Below are 15,730 nucleotides of genomic sequence, written 5' to 3'. Positions count from 1 at the left end.
TCTGATTGGCTGGCAGTCCAAAGGATTGGTCGTGATTGGCTCAGCCTCCAAGCTCCGCCCCCCTTTCGCGCTCCGATTGGTCGAGGCGGACAGTTGACGGTTGAGGCTTTGAAAGCGCCGGGGCGCGGCGGGGAGGCGGGGTCACCTCGCGGCACGCCCGCCTCCTATTGGCTCTCCCCAGCCTAAGCCCCGCCCTTTTCTCACAGCCCCGCCCCTGTCCCCACTGCGAGGCCTTGGACGCCATTTTGGGGTCTCCCCTGAGGGGCCCGGTGCGGGCCCTGCCGTGGCCCCCCCCCCCGCCCCGGGCTGGTTCTGCCCCTCCCCTCTGCCCGCGCTCCCGCTCGGGGCTCTCCCACGATGGCCGCCAGCGCCACCAGCAGCTCCGCGCCCTCAGGCACCCCGGGGGGGCCACCCTGCCCTGGGGACGGGTGTGAGGGGAGCTGTCACCCTCCTGTTGAACCTGCCGGTGCCCCAGGGGGGGCCCTGGTCACCCCCACATTGTCCCCACAGTCCCCACGCCCCAAGGGGGGACCCTGGTCACCCCCACATTGTCCCCACAGTCCCCACGCCCCAAGGGGGGCCGTGGTCACCCCCATGTTGTCCCCACAGCCCTTCCTGTGACCCCTGCGCTGTCCCCACAGCTCCCCGGCACCCCGAGGAGTCCCCTGACACCAGGAAATGGTTGAGCAGAGGGCGGCAGCCTCCTGGCCCCGCTCAGCCCCATGCCAACAAGGGGGATGTGGCCAGCCGGGACTCGCCACCATGCCAGGTGGCAACTGGCCACTTCCGGGCATGTCCCGGTGCTGCCGGAGGTGGCTGTGGGGTCCCTGGGGGGGGAGGTGACACCAACCGTGGGCAGCACAGCCCAGCCAGGACGGTACGGCAGCAGGCAGGAGCATTTGGGGAGCACCCAGCAGGCAGGGCGAGGGGGCGGGTGTTCCCCCCCAGACAGCGAGGACGATGACCTGGTCCTGCTGAAGGACGTGCTGCTGGCGGGGGACGAGCCCCCCGAGCCCTGCGGACCACCTGCTGGTGGGGGACGAGCCCCCCGAGCCCTGTGGACCACCAGCAGGGAAGTCCCTGCCCGAGGGTGGGTGCCCAGGTCTCGGGGGGGCCCTGGAGACATCCCGGCACCTGCCGGGTGTTGTGGTACCAGCTCTGGTGTCACCCTTCCCTTGCTCTGCTGCCCGGGGTGCGTGCCCACGGCTGGATCTGCTTGCCAACAGCTGGGATTTACTAGTCCGGGGCACCCCCCGGGCATGGGAGTGGGCGTGGGGCTGTGCCAGGCGACCCGGGGTGCCCTCGCCCTGCCCTCCCCTACCCCCAGAGCCGGGCGCTGCCGGCCCACGTGGGCGATGCCAGTCCCTGGGGGTCCCTGCACGCAGCCCCCCCGGCTGCCGAGGAGCACCGGGACCGGGCAGGGGGCTAAGGGGGTGCGCGCGGTGCCCCCTCCCCACCCAACACCACCTTCCTGGCTCGGTTCATCCCCGCCCTGCGCCCACCCTGGACACCACGTTGGAGGGGTGGGCGGGATATTTTGGGGTGATGGAGGGGGGGGACACGGGCAGAGCCCCGCTCACCCCCCCTGTCCCTCCCCCAGCGATTTGCCTGCTTGTCAGGCAGATTTTGTCTGCGAACGGGGGGGCTCGGCCTGCTCTACCTCTGCGCCCCCCCCCCGCCCGCCCCGCGCTGGCTCTTCCAGGGAAGCCACTGTCACAGCAGGGTGTCCCCTCCCCACCCCAGTCACCCCAGCACGGCGGGCAGGAGGGTGCTGCCCACCCTGAGCCCCCCGCGCCAACCCCTTCTGCTCCTTCCAGGGAGCCATCCTGCCCCCCCCCCTCCATGATGCCACCAGCATGCTGGCCCTGGTGACGCAGCTCGGTGACATCTGCAAGGTGGGAGTCCGCTGCCCACACCGGGGACGCTGCGCCTTCGTTATCTCTGCCCTGCTAATTGGGCGGGCGGCGTTTGATGCCAGCTCCTGGAGGGGCGCCCGCTGGGGCCGTGCCAGCCTGTCCCTGCCCCGGTGGGGACGTCCCCACGGCAGGTTTTGGGGGTTCCTCGATGACACCCCGCCTTTCCCCTCCGGTTGCTGGCACCGCGCGTGGTCACCCAGCCGTGTCACCACGCCGGCAGTGCCCGTCTGGTGCCCGTCACCCTCCTCTCCCTCAACCGGGCGCCGGACCAGGCCGAGCTGGCAGCGATGACCTGCCAAGCGTCCCGTGCCACGCGCGCCCTGCGGGTCGGTGACGGGGAGCCCCGGTGGGAGCTGTCACAGCCCCGTGGCACCGTGCCAGGGCCGGGCGGGCCGGGACGCGTCTGCCTCTAATTCCTTTATTCCAGCTGGTTGCGCAGGCACAAAGCGGGCAGGGTCCGGCTGCCGGCTCTGCCGCCCCTCACCGCGGGGGTCCGGGTGGCACCGGGGGATGGCGGGGACGGGCGCAGAGGTGGGGGTGGGCGCGTGGGCACACGCCGGACCCTCCCTCACGCTCTCTCCCCCCTCCCCAGGGAGCTTCGCCAGCACCGAAACCTTCACGCCAACGGCCCGGCTGCTGAGGGAGCCGCGGGGGCACCGTGTCACCCCCCGGGGCACACGCGGAGGTGGGTGCAACCGAGAGCCCCGGCACCCACCGCGGGCTCTGGGACGGGGTGCGGGTGCCCTGACACCCCCACTCTCCCCGCAGGCGCTGGCGCAGCCGGACACCCCGTAACGGCTGGTGCTCGCGGGGGGCCCGGAGGAGCCGGCAGACGCTGGCCAGGAGGGGGGCGCTCCCCGCGCCGGGAAATGGGTGCCTGGGCACCCCCCTACCCAATAAACACCCTCCTGCGCCCGCGGGTGTGTTGGGGTGGCCAGTGTTGGTGGCCACGGGCACCCCAAAAGGGTGTTGGGGTTTCTACCTCTGCTAGGCTGTAGCCCGGGCTGAGCTGAGCCAGGCTGGGCTGGGTTGAATGGCGTTGGGCCAGCTGAGACTGGTCAAGCTGTGCTGAATTGGACTGGGTCAAACTGGGCTGAGCTGAGCTGAAATGGGCTGAGCCAAGCGTGGTTGAGCCAAGCTGGGCTGAGCCAAACTGGGTTGAGATGGGCTGAGCTGAACTGGACTGAACCAAACCAGATTGCATCAAGCTGGGCTGAGCCAAAGCAGGTTGAGCCAAGCTGGGCTGGACTGAACTGGGTTAAAACAAGCTAGGCTGAGCTGGACTGGGATGAGCTGAACTGGGCTGAACCAAACCAGATTGAGCCAAACCAGGTTGAGCCAAACTGGGCTGGACTGAACTGGGTTAAAGCAAGCTAGGCTGAGCTGAATTGGGCCGCACTGGGTTGAGCTGGACTGAGCCAAACCAAACCAGATTGAGTCAAACCACACTGAGCTGAACCAGGTTGAGCCAGGCTGGGCTGAGCTGAACTGAATTAAACCAAGCTGGGCTGAGCTGAACTGGGCTGAGCTGAACTGAGCTAAACCAGGTTGAGCCAAGCTAGGCTGAACTGAACTGGGCTGAGCTGAATTGGGCTGAGCCAAACCAGATTTAGTCAAGCTGGGCTGAGCCAGACTGGGCTGAATTGAACTGGGTTGAGCTGGGCTGGGCTGAGCCAAACCAGATTGAGCCAAGCCTGGTCGAGCCGAACGGGGCCGAGCCAAACCTGGTTAAACTGAGCTGAACCGGCCTGAGCCGAGCCCGGTTGGGCCGAGCCGGGTCGAGCCGCGTCCAGTTAAGCCGAGCCGAGCCCCCTCCCCGCGGGGCGGCCGTGACGTCAGGGCGGGGCGGGGCCGAGCGGAGCCGCGCGGCGCGCACCCACCGCCGCCCCGACCCGCCGCCGCCGCCGCCTCCCGCCGCCCCGGCCGGGCCGCCCGCCCCGCGCCGCCGCCGCCGCGCCCCGAGGTGAGTGCGGGCCCCCCCCCTCCCGCCCCCGCCGGGCCCGGCCCGGCCCCCCCCCGCCCCGCCCCGCCCCGGTATTGTTGTGGCGGAGCCGCGGGGGCGGGGGGGGGGGAGGAGGGGGAGGCGCTTTGTTCCTCCCGGTACCGGGGATCGGGACCGGCACCCCCGGCGGCATCGCCCCCCCCCCCCCTCCCGCCCCCGCGCTGCCGTGGGGGCCGGACCCCCCCTCCGGTAACGGGGGAGCCCCCCCCCTTCCCCCCGCGGCGATCCGTCGGTGCACCGCTCCCCCCGCAGCCCCCGCCGCGTCGGTACCGGCAGCCGTTGCCGCCGGTGCCGGCCCCCACGCGGGGGGCAGCGGGGCGCGCCGGGCGCCCCCACCCGCGGATGCCGGGTGGGTTCGTCCCGCGGGGCTGCGCGTCGCCGTGGGCCCCCCCCCCCCTCACCGGGGATGGCATCCCCGTGGGGACACCCCCCCCCCCCCCCCCCGCCCCTCCCGCCACGGCACCGTCGTGGCGACCCCACCCGGGATGGCACCGCCGCGGGGCCGTGGCACCCCGCTCGCCCCCGTGGGACCCCCGGGCGTCCAGCTCCAGAACTGGGGACCCGGGGGACCCTGTCCTGCCCGTGGCACCGCGGCCGTGCCCGGGGGACCCCAACTGTGCCCGTGGCACCCCGGCTGTGCCCATGGGACCCCCCAGCCATGCCCACGGCACCCCAGCCGTGCCCGTGACATTCTGGCCGTGCCCGTGGCACCCCAGTTGTGCCCGTGGCACCCCCCCAATCATGCCCGTGGCACCCTCGCCATGACCATGACAATCTGGCCGTGGCCTGTGACACCCTGTTCATGCTTTTGTCCCCCGGGGCCATGCCAGTGGCACCCCAGATTTGCCTGTGGCACCCTGACGATGACACTGGCACCCTGGTTGTGCCTGTAGCACCCTGGCTGTGTCCATGGCACCCTGACCATGACCATGGCACCCTGGCCTTGCTCATGGCACCCTGATGATGACCGTGGCACCCTGGTTGTGCCTGTAGCCCCCCAGCTTTGCCTGTGGCACCCCAACCATGCCCGTGGCACCCCAGCTTTGCCCATGGCACCCTGACGATGACCATGGCACTCTGGCTGTGCCCGTAGCCCCCCAGCTTTGCCCGTAGCCCCCCAGTTTTGCCCGTGGCCCCCCCAGCCGTGCCCATGGCACCCTGGCCATGACCGTGGCACCGGCAGCACCCCCCACCCTCGCCACAGGCGGCCTGGCCGGGGCGTCCCCCATTCCCACGCCCGCGGGGGGCCCATTCCCGGCCCCCCCACCCTCCCGGAAATCCTTCCCCAGCTGGCGCGGGGGCCCCCCCCGGACCCCCCCGGCTTCCTGCTTCCCGCCGGGCAGGGCAGAACAATTCCCGGCCGCCCGCTCGCCCGGCCGCATCCTGCCCAGCCTTGGGGACTGGGCGAGGGGGGGGACACACATGGACAGCGGGGGACACCCCCAGGATACCGGGGGGTCCCGGGGCAGGACGTGGGCGAGGTGGGGCCGCCCGGGTGGGGTGGGAAGCGGAAAGGCCCGTTTCCTCCTCTGGGGACCCCCCCACCCTGTGACTCGTCACGGCCGGAGGAGGGACCGTGGTGGGCAACAAGTTGGGGACCCGCGTGTGTGTGTCTGTGTCCCCCCCCCCGCCCCCCTCCACATCCCCCCCTTCCCCCCCGCTGCGTGGGGTGCCCCCGGCCTCGTGACGCGCAGCCCTCAATGCCCGCCTTGTCCCCACGCCGCCCGCGTGACGCCGCCGGTGTCGATGCCCCGTAACCCTAACGGGGGGCCGGGTGTGTCTGTGTGTGTGTGTGTGTCCCCAGGCCTTGTGTGTCCCCCCCCCTCTTCCCCACCCCCCCCAGTCCCCAGCGTCATGGCCCCCCACCGGCTGCTGGCCCTCGCCTCGCTGCTGGCCCTCGCCACCGCTGCCACCGCCCCGGGGTCCTCGTGGAGCGCCGTGCCCCGAAAAACTGTCCCCTACGCGGGTGAGTACCGTGTGTCCCCCCCCCGGGGGTCCCTAGGGAGAGGGGAGCAGGTTGGGGAAACTGAGGCACAGCCCTCGCCGACAGCGGGGTGACACCCTGGGGCTGTGGTTGTCCCCACCTCGGGCAGCTTCTGTCCCCCCCCCCCCCCGCCCAAGCTTGTCAGCATTGCGGGGACCCCCCCAGGGTGGTGGCCTCAAAACTGGGGGGCTGTGAGAGCAGAGAGGGGACACGCAGGGACGCTGCCCTGTGTCCCCGTGCCCTGCCATCACCCCCTGTCCTCAGTCCTCTGCCGTGTCCCCTGTCCCCAGCCCTCTGCCGTGTCCCTTGTCCCTGTGCCCTGCCATCGCCCCCTGTCCCCAGCCCTCTGCCGTGTCCCTTGTCCCCGTGCCCTGCCATCGCCCCCTGTCCCCAGCCCTCTGCTGTGTCCCCTGTCCCTGTGCCCTGCCATCACCCCCTGTCCCCAGCCCTCTGCCGTGTCCCTTGTCCCTGTGCCCTGCCATCGCCCCCTGTCCCCAGCCCTCTGCTGTGTCCCCTGTCCCTGTGCCCTGCCATCGCCCCCTGTCCCCAGCCCTCTGCCGTGTCCCCTGTCCCCAGCGTTCTGCCATGCCAGCACCCCGAGATGCCATCCTTCTGCTGTGCCAGCACCCTCTGTGTCCCTGTCCCCATCCTGTGCCAGCACCGTGTGTCCCCATCTGTGCCATGGGCTGTGTCCCTATCCCTGTGCCATGCCAGCACCGGTGTCCCTGTCCCTTTGCCATGCCCTGTGGCCCCATCCCTTGCACCATTCTCCTGTCCCTGTGTGATGGTGGTGCCCCGTGTCCTCTATCCCTGCACTGTGCCAGCGTCCCCATGCCACATCTCCTGTCCCTGTATTATCCCCATGCCACATCCCCTGTCCCTGTGCTGTGCCAGCATCCCTGTGCCATGTCCCCTGTCCCTGTATTGTCCCTGTGCCATGTCCCGTCCCTGTGCCATGCCCACACCCAAGACCCCTGTCCCTGTGCTGTGCCAGCGTCCCCATGCCACATCCCCTGTCCCTGTGCTGTGCCAGTGTCCCTGTGCCATGTTCTCTATCCCTGTATTGTCCCCATGCCACATCCCCTGATCCTGTGCTGTGCCAGCATCCCCGTGCCATGTCCCCTGTCCCTGTATTGTCCCCATGCCACATCCTCTGTGCCTGTGCTGTGCCAGCATTCCCATGCCGTGTCCCTTGTCCCTGTATTGTCCCCATGCCACATCCTCTATCCCTGTGCTGTGCCAGTGTTCCCATGCCACGTCCCTTGTCCCTGCATTGTCCCCATGCCACATCCCCTGTCCCTTTGCTGTGCCACTGTCCTTGTGCCATGTCCCTGGTCCCTGTGCTGTCCCCACACCCGAGACTCCCATCCCTTTGCCGTGCCAGCGCCCCGTGTCCCCGTGCCGTCCCCGTGCTGTCCCCATGCCGTGCCAGCCCTGTGTCCCTGTCCCTGCCGGGGGGCCCTGGCACCTCCCCGTCAATGGGGCCTTTCTGCGGGGCCTGGGGGCGGGCGGGGGGGGGGCGCGGGGTCTCGCCAAAGGCCGCTGTGTTCGCCCGGCGCCGCCAGCGCCTGCTCGGGTGACAAAGAGCCCTTTGTGCGGCGCCGGGGGCCGGGGGGCTTCCGGCAGCGGTGGTGGTGGGTGGGGGGGGGGCGGGCCAAGGGGGGCTTCGCGTGCCCTGGGGGTGCCAGCGGTGCCCACCGGGTGAGAGGACGGCTGCAGGGACAGCAGTGACCTCGTCCTGATGTCCCCATGTTCCCTCCCCACCCCGCTACCGCCACCTCCCCAGAGCTGAAGGACGCGGCCAAGCGCTTCTCGCAGGGGGGGGTCTCGCACTACCTGACGCTGACGCTGGACGAGGCCGAGGCGCTGCTCTACGTGGGCGCCCGCGAGGCCGTTTTCGCCCTGGCCACCGGCACCGTGGAGCTCAAGGCGGCGGTGAGGCCCTGGGGGACCCCCGGAGGGGGGAGGATTTTAGAGGTGTGTGTTATTTTCAACCCCCAACCCCTTTTTTTTTTGTTCCCAGATCTCCTGGGAAGCCCCTGTGGATAAGAAAGCTGAGTGCATCCAGAAGGGCAAGAACAACCAGGTGGGGGGCACGGGTGCTGTGGAGGTGGCGGGGGGGGTTACAGGGCACCCCGGGGTGCCCCCCCCTGCTGCTGTCACCCCCTTAACCGGCTGTTTTCCCCCCCCCCAAGACCGACTGCTTCAACTACGTGCGCTTCCTGCAGAGCTACAACAGCTCTCACCTCTACGCCTGCGGCACTTACGCCTTCCAGCCCAAGTGCACCTACATCGTGAGTGCAGCCCCCCAAAACCTGCGAGGTTCCCCCCTGCCCCTGGGGAAGAGCCTCCCCCCAGCCTCAGGAGCATCATCTAGGGGTGTCCCTGTCCCTAAGGGATGTTCAGGGGTGTCCCTGTGCGCAGGAGGGACGTGCAGAGGTGGCCTTGTTCCCGTGAGGGTGTCCCCTGTCCTCTTGGAGCATTGTTGGGGTGTCCCTGTGTCCTGTGGGATCATTATGGGGGGGTGTCCCTGTCCACAGAAGGGTCATCCAGGGGTGCCATTGTGCCTGGGGGAGCATCACTGGGGAGTGTCCCTGTGCCCAGGAGGATTGTCCGAGGGTGTCCCTGTCCCTGGAAGCATAATTTAGGGGTGTCGCTGTCCCCATAATGGGTCACCCGTGGCTGTCCCTGTCCCAGAAGGGTCATCTGGGGGGATGTCCCTGTCCCCAGGAGGGTCATCTGGGAGGGTGTCCCTGTGGCCGGGGCCAGTCTGGGTGCGGGGGGGGACATGAATTGGGAGGGGATTGGGACCCCCACCCACTCCTGTGCCCTGCAGGAACTGTCTGGCTTCACCCTGGACCAAGTGGCTTTTGAGGACGGCAAGGGGAAGTGTCCGTACGACCCCACCAAGGGACACACCGGCCTCATCGTGGGTAGGTGGCACCGCCGGGCACCCGCTGGGGTCGGGAGGGGGGACCGCCGTGCCCCCCCCCGTCTCCCTCCCTAAACCCTGGCCTCACAGACGGGGAGCTGTACTCGGCCACCTTCAACAACTTCCTGGGCACGGAGCCCGTCATCCTCCGCAACCTGGGCCCCCACTACTCCATGAAGACGGAGTATCTCACCTCCTGGCTGAACGGTAGGGTCGGGGGGGACGCTGGGGGAGACAGTGGGGGTGCCCCCCTCTCCCTGGCACAGCGTTACCCTCCTCTTTCCACTCCCCCACCTCCTCCTCCACAGAGCCCCACTTCGTGGCTTCAGCTTACGTGCAGGAGAGCGCGGCCAGCAGCACCGGGGATGACGACAAGGTTTACTTCTTCTTCAGCGAGCGGGCGGTGGAGTACGACTGCTACGCGGAGCAAGTGGTGGCCCGCGTGGCGCGGGTCTGCAAGGTACGGGGAGGGGACAACCCATCCTGGGGACACCATCTCGGCGTGGCTTTGCTCCACCGGTGGTGAGCGCGGTGGTGGCCCCCATCTTGATGCTGACTGGTTGCCCAGGGGGACGTCGGCGGTGCCCGGACGCTGCAGAAGAAGTGGACGACCTTCCTGAAGGCTCGTTTGGTGTGTTCGGCGCCTGAGCAGCAGCTCCATTTCAACCGCCTCCAGGCTGTCTTCACCCTGCCAGGAGCCGATTGGCAGGACACCACTTTTTTCGGCGTCTTCCAGGCCCGCTGGTGAGGGCGCGGGGATGCGGTAGCCGTGGGGTTCCCCCGTGAGCGGTGACTCCCCCTAAAAACCCACCCTGTCCCTTGCAGGGGGGACGTGGATGTCTCGGCGATTTGCCGCTACCACATCCTGGAGGTGAAGAAAGCGTTTGAGGGACCCTACAAGGAATACCGGGAGCAGGCGCAGAAGTGGGGCCGGTACTCGGATGAGGTGCCGAGCCCCCGTCCTGGCGCGGTGAGTTACCGGCACCGCGGATTGCGGGGGTAGGAGACAAGAAAAGGGTGCGGGATCCGGCCGTGCGGGTGACGGTGCCCTCCATCCCCAGTGCATCACCGACTGGCACCGTCAGAACGGCTTCGCCAGCTCCCTCGAGCTGCCCGACAACACCCTCAACTTCGCCAAGAAGCACCCGCTGATGGACGAGCCCATCCTGCCTCACCGCGGGCGCCCGCTTCTCCTCAAAAAAGATGCCAACTTCACCCAGCTGGTGGTAGATCGAGTGCCCGGGCTGGACGGCGCCGTCTACGAGGTGCTTTTCATCGGCACAGGTACCCGCCAGGGTTGTGGGGATGCCGGGGAGGGGACTGCGGCGCGGGGGGGGGGGGGGGGGGGGGGCGCGGTTCCTGACGTGGGGACGTCCCTCACCACCCGCCGTGACCCGCAGGTGACGGCTGGGTGCACAAGGCACTGAACCTGGGTGCTCGTGTCCATCTGGTTGAGGAGCTGCAGGTTTTTGAGCCGGCGCAGCCTGTGGAGAGCCTGGTCCTGGCCGGGCGGAAGGTGAGCGGTGCCCTGGGGAAGGGGCTGGCACCCGGGGTGTCACCTCATGGTGGCACCTCCCGGTGTCACCTTGCCTGTTCTCTCACAGAAGCTGCTCTTTGCCGGCTCCCGTTTCCAAGTGGCCCAGTTGCCCCTGGCTGACTGCGGCCGCTACCAGTCGTGCACGGACTGTGTCCTCGCCCGGGATCCCTACTGCGCCTGGAGCCACAACGCCAGCCTCTGCGTCCGCACCGACGGCCTCAACGGGTAAGGGGGTTCCCCGGGGAAAGGGGGGGGGACACCCCGCTGCGGCACAGGGGGCTCCCCCCTCACCTCCGCCACCTCCTCCTGCAGGTCCCAGCTGGTCCAGGACGTGCTGAGCTCCGACACCCGCGCCTGCACCCTGCCGCAGGTGGCCAAGCAAGGTGAGACCCCCCCCAAACAGTGCCGAGCTAGGAGAAGGGGGCATATCACCCCCCACCCCCCCAATTTCTCCCTCCCTCCTGACTCAGCAGAGGCTCATCCTGACTCTCCCGCAGGGCCCATCACCCCTAAAAACGTGACGGTGGTGGCGGGCACCGACCTGGTGCTGACGTGCCGTTTGGGTTCCAACCTGGCGCAGGCGCTGTGGACCTTCGAGGGGCGGGCGCTGGCGGCCGAGCAGGCGCTGGTGCTGCGCGACGCTCGCCTGCGAGCTCTGGTGGTGCCGGGTGCCGGGGCGCAGCACAGCGGCACGTACCGTTGCTTTTCGGAGGAACAGGGCGCCCGTTTGGGCGGGGAGGTGTATCGCGTGGCGGTGTTGGCCGGCGCCGGGGTGCCGCTGGAAACGCGGGCGCCGCTGGAGAGCCTGGGGCTGGTGTGGGTGGTGGCCGTGTGCCTGGGCGCCCTGTGCCTGGTGCTGGTGCTGGTGGTGCTCTCGCTTTGGCGGCGGTTGCGGGAAGAGCTCGGCAAAGGCGCCAAAGCCATCGAGAGCACCCTGGTGTATCCCATCGAGCTGCCCAAGGAGCCCCCCAGTCCCCGTTTCGTGCCCAGCGCCGCCTCCGACTCGGATGAGAAGCTCTGGGACCCGGCTAGCTACTACTACTCGGACGGCTCGCTTAAAATCGTGCCGGGTCACGCCACTTGCCGTAACGGCGGCCCCCCCGGCGCCGCTTCGCCGCCCAACGCCATTCCCGGCCAACCCCTTCACTCGCCCACCCGCATCCACCTGGGTCCCCTGCGCGGTTCTTCCTCCAACGGCTACATCCGCCTGGCGCTGGGTGCCGAAGAGCGGCCGCCTTGCGCCGATTTAGCCGAGGAGTTGCGGCGTAAACTGCAGCAGCGTCAGCCCCTGCCCGACTCCAACCCCGAGGAGTCGTCGGTTTGAGCCGCCGCCGGGGCGGCTTCCCCGCCGCCGAGCAGCCGAACCTACCTCAGGGCCCCGGCACCCGCCGCGGGGACCCCGGTGCCGGCACCCGCCGCGGGGACCATCGCCCCGGCACCGGCACAACCCGACTTTGGGGGGGGCTGCAGCGTGGGTGCCGGCACCCATTTTGGGGACTGCTGCACCGGCACCCATCTTGGGGACGGGACTGCCACCCCAGCGGCCGGCACTCCGGCACCATGTCACACGTTTGGGGACACCGGTGCCCGTCTTGGGCACCGCAGCTGCTCTTGGGCACCGCGTCCGCCTTCGGTACCATGTCCCGGGCAAGGGACCGACCTCGGGGACTTGCCACCGGCCTTGGGGACCACTGAGCCCGCCCCCTCACCCCGGGCACCACCGAGTTCCCCCCCCACACCCCGCTCCAGGCACCGCGTCCTGCCCCAGGCAGTGGCCACAGGATGTTTTTTTGGGATGATTTAAGAACCGATCGGGTTTTTCTTCCTGAGAACTTTTCTAATGCCCCCCCCCCCAGGGCTTCGTACCCCCTCGGCCCTGGTTGTAAATACCCCCCCACCTGCCTGCCACCCCCCCTGCACGCCGCCCACCCGGGCCCCTTTTGTATACCCCCCCCCCCAGTGTAATTTATTTGTTACTGAAATATATTTATTTGCTGTAAATACGTGAGTATTTTTATATTAATAATAAAAAGGAGTAAAAAAAAAAAAATTTATATATTCAAAGCGAAGCCTGCGGGGGCCGTGTCCGATGCTGGCTGGGGGGGTGTGGGGAGGGTGCTGGGGCCCCCCCGCCGCTGAGCTCATGGAAAAAGGCCGCGCTTGGGGCTATAAAAGGGCATCGCGGCGCCGTTCCCAGGGCAGGGGGGGCCCGGCCGCCCCCCCCGGGGCCTGAGACTGCTGAGGCCTGGCCCCATGCCCGTGCCCCCCCCCCGGATGCCGGGGGTCAGCGTGGGGCGGGTTGGGGGGGGCCCTGCCGGGAAGCCTGGCGGAAGCAGCACCCGGGGTCCCGGTGGGGGGGGACCTGGGAGCGGGGCCAGGGGCTGCCCGGGCCGTGGGAAGCAGAACGGGGGGGGGACCCTGAGCCCCTGAGTGGGGGCTGTGAGCCCTGGGCCCCCCCAGAGCTGTTGGGGGTGCTGAAGCTTGGGGACCCCACAGCTAGAGGTGCGGGGAAGGCGGCCTCCCGTAAGTGTGGGTGATCTCTAGGCACCCCATAGCAGGGGGGTGAGCCCCTGGGCCCCCCCAAGGCGGTGGGGTGCGGCCGTGAGCCCCGAACCCCCCCATAACTGGACGGGGAGGGAGGGGGGCACAGCCCAGACAGCGCTCAGCACTGAGAGGTGGGGGCGCCCCCTGGCGGCGCCGCCGGGGCCCTGCTGGCGGGCGGAGCGCGCATGCGCCCTAACGCTCGGGCTGGGGAGCCCTTCGGCTCCGCTCGGCTCCCGTCGGCCCCGCTCGGCAATTCCCGGCTTCCCTCGGGCCTTCCCGGCCCCTTTCGGCCCTTCCCGGATTCCCTCGGCTCCCGCTCGGCTCTTTCCGGCCCTTCCCGGATCCCCTCGGCTCCCGCTCGGCTCTTTCCGGCTCTTTCCGGCCCTTCCCGGATCCCCTCGGCTCCCGCTCGGCTCTTTCCGGCTCTTTCCGGCCCTTCCCGGATCCCCTCGGCTCCCGCTCGGCTCTTTCCGGCTCTTTCCGGCCCTTCCCGGCTCCCCTCGGCGCCCGCTCGGCCCTTCCCGGCCGGGGCCATGGCGGCGGGCCGCCGTTCGCCGCCCGGTCCCTGCTGCCCGTCGCGGGTAGCGGTGCCCAGCGTGCACCAGAGCCTCCCCGAGATGGACTTCGAGCGGGGTCGGGCCGGGGGAACCGGGGCCGGGGGTTGGGGGTCCGGGTGCCGGGGACAAGGGGGACGCCGCGGGCAGGGGCTGGGTACGGGCAGGGCGGGGGGCTCGCTCCTGCCTGACGCGTCCCCCCCCCCGTTCCCGCAGGGATCTGGTCGGCGGCGCGGGACGGGGACGAGCCGCGGGTGCTGCAGCTGCTGGAGCGGCGGGGGGAGCCCAGCCGGCCCGACCTGGCGGGGTACACGGCGCTGGTACGGGGAGACAGAGTGGGGGGGTGCGGGGGTGCGCTTGGGGGTCACCAGCCCCCTGCCCACCCCCCTGCCCGCCCCCCCCCCAGCACTACGCCAGCCGCAACGGCCACCTGGGGGTCTGCCGGCTGCTGCTGCAGCGGGGCGCCCGCTGCGACGCCCGCACGCCTGGGGGTGCCACCCCCCTGCACCGCGCCAGCTACTGCGGCCACCTCGCCATCGCCCGGCTACTGTTGGCCCACGGCGCCGATCCGGCCACCGCCGACGAGGACGGCCGCACCAGCCTGCACAAGGTGGGTGGCGGGGCCACGGTGGCCTGGCACCGCCCGTGCCGGCGGTGACGGGTTGTGTGTGTCGTCCGCAGGCGGCTGAGCGAGGGCACCGGGAGCTTTGCACCCTGCTGCTGCGGCACAGCCCGGCGCTGGCTGGCATCCGCGACGCCAAGGGCCGGCGGCCGCACGATGTGGCCGACCCGGCGGTGCGGGACCTGCTGGACACCTGAGGGGGAAACACAGCTGGGCCACCGCGCCGAGGGACAGACGGTGCCACCGGAGCCCGTCACCGACGGACAAACAAAGTCCCCGGCACCCAATGCCAACTCTGCCTCTCTGTTCCCCGCACTGGGTGCTGGGGGTCACCCCTCAGCGGGCGCCTGGCAGCAGTGCGGTGGCCACAGCACCATTTTTCAGTTGCCACCCCTCCAGTGGCTTTTATTTCCTCAAAAAAACCCACTAAAAATGTGTAAAACAGTGTTTTGTTGCAGCAGGAAACACGGCAGGGCTCCCGAGGAGGCTGCCCTGGCTCTGCGCTTCCCTGTGGGATGGTTTGGCGTTGCCCGTGGCGGAGGAAATGGCAGCTGCTGAGCTTGCCACGTTCAGGGTCCCGGAGGCCACGGCACCCGGGCGGAGAGCGGGTCAGAGCCACGCGGCAACGACCACAGTCCAGCAGCGGTGCCAGGGATGGGCGGGAGACCTGCGGGCAGCTCGGCACGGGGCATGGCGCTCCCAAAAAGCCGGGCAAGGCAGAGGCAGGGTCCCCGCAGGACCCCGAGGGACGGGGCAGGACGAGGAGCAGCTCGTGCGGCCAGCACAGCCCAGTTGCCGATCCCGGTAGCTGAGGCACTGGGCAGACACCAGGGATGGTGTCAGAGAGCCAGGACCTGCCAAAGAGCATCTCCCTTTGCACCCCAAAAACCAGCTGGGTGGTTCTGGTGCTGCCCCGCGGGCGAGACCAGCGCTGGCGGCTGTGCTCACTGTGGTGTCAGAGCAAGACGCCGTAGTAGGTGAAGGCTCCACTTTCAAATTTCAGTCCCTGATCTCCGTCTCCATGCAGCCCTGCGGAGAGCGGGCAGCTTGGGGCAGGCAGAAGGGAGCGCTGCCTGTAGTCTGAGTGGTAGGGGAGGGCCTGTGGCACCGGCAGAGCCACCCCTCAACATGTTACAGGTGGAGACATGGTGGCAGGACCCCCTGCACACCTGATGGTACGTGGTGCTGTCCCCGCGCTGGCGGTGCCGTACCTGCAGGATGAGGATGAAGTGGCAGAGGGAATGGTGGCGGTGGTACAGGTACTGCCCCGGGGGACAGGGTTGTTCTTGTCGAACTTCAGCTCCTGAATGATGCCAGCAGAGACGTATAGGCTGGGCTGAAGAACTCCAGCTCTGTGGGGAGAACAGGCAGCGTCAGCCCCCTATCACCGAACCCAGGGACCCTCCGAGCAGCGCAGCAGGCAGGGTGAAGGCAGCCCACTTCTGCCCGCACTCACCTCGCACCAGGAAGTGCTGCATGGTCAGCAGTTGCTGCGGGGAGAGCTTTGCCATGGCAATGCCATCAGCTCTCCTCAACAAGGAGAAATCCTCCCTGAAGTGCTGTGGCAGAGGCTGGCTGCCAGCACATCCGAATCCCACCTGTGGTGGAAGACAAAGGGGCAGGAGCACGCAGAATCCCA

General features: G+C 69.3%; 2 protein-coding genes across 2 annotated transcripts; both read left to right on the top strand.

The window, feature by feature from the left end:
• The first annotated feature begins 3,816 nt into the window (after positions 1–3,816).
• On the top strand, positions 3,817–13,048 carry SEMA4C (semaphorin 4C). The gene is made up of 15 exons (XM_074808337.1): positions 3,817–3,879; positions 5,723–5,884; positions 7,689–7,837; positions 7,926–7,988; positions 8,098–8,196; positions 8,739–8,835; positions 8,925–9,041; positions 9,143–9,294; positions 9,403–9,578; positions 9,660–9,804; positions 9,896–10,118; positions 10,235–10,350; positions 10,439–10,596; positions 10,684–10,754; positions 10,869–13,048. The coding sequence occupies exons 2-15, from the start codon at positions 5,773–5,775 to the stop codon at positions 11,693–11,695; spliced, it is 2,505 nt and encodes an 834-aa protein (XP_074664438.1). The 5' UTR covers positions 3,817–3,879; positions 5,723–5,772; the 3' UTR covers positions 11,696–13,048.
• A 37-nt stretch (positions 13,049–13,085) lies between these two features.
• Positions 13,086–14,533, top strand: ANKRD39 (ankyrin repeat domain 39). The gene is made up of 4 exons (XM_074808339.1): positions 13,086–13,548; positions 13,686–13,789; positions 13,876–14,079; positions 14,151–14,533. Exons 1-4 carry the CDS (start codon positions 13,101–13,103, stop codon positions 14,286–14,288), a joined length of 894 nt encoding a protein of 297 aa, XP_074664440.1. The 5' UTR covers positions 13,086–13,100; the 3' UTR covers positions 14,289–14,533.
• The last annotated feature ends 1,197 nt before the right edge of the window (positions 14,534–15,730 follow it).

This window comes from Strix aluco, chromosome 28, assembly GCF_031877795.1.
Source record: "Strix aluco isolate bStrAlu1 chromosome 28, bStrAlu1.hap1, whole genome shotgun sequence".
Classification (NCBI taxonomy): domain Eukaryota; kingdom Metazoa; phylum Chordata; class Aves; order Strigiformes; family Strigidae; genus Strix; species Strix aluco.
The sequence above is the reverse complement of the archived record's forward strand: the minus strand, read 5'-3'. Positions and strand labels throughout refer to the sequence as shown.

What these genes read in the sequence shown, in the direction of transcription:
- SEMA4C (XM_074808337.1), top strand. Translation starts at nt 5,773, where the DNA reads ATGGCCCCCCACCGGCTGCTGGCCCTCGCCTCGCTGCTGGCCCTCGCC. An exon ending in AGAAGGGCAAGAACAACCAG is followed by an intron (nt 7,989 to 8,097) that starts GTGGGGGGCACG and finishes CCCCCCCCCAAG; the next exon opens with ACCGACTGCTTCAACTACGT. An exon ending in GGCGTCTTCCAGGCCCGCTG is followed by an intron (nt 9,579 to 9,659) that starts GTGAGGGCGCGG and finishes TGTCCCTTGCAG; the next exon opens with GGGGGACGTGGATGTCTCGG.
- ANKRD39 (XM_074808339.1), top strand. Translation starts at nt 13,101, where the DNA reads ATGCGCCCTAACGCTCGGGCTGGGGAGCCCTTCGGCTCCGCTCGGCTC. An exon ending in CGAGATGGACTTCGAGCGGG is followed by an intron (nt 13,549 to 13,685) that starts GTCGGGCCGGGG and finishes CCGTTCCCGCAG; the next exon opens with GGATCTGGTCGGCGGCGCGG. An exon ending in GCCGCACCAGCCTGCACAAG is followed by an intron (nt 14,080 to 14,150) that starts GTGGGTGGCGGG and finishes TGTCGTCCGCAG; the next exon opens with GCGGCTGAGCGAGGGCACCG.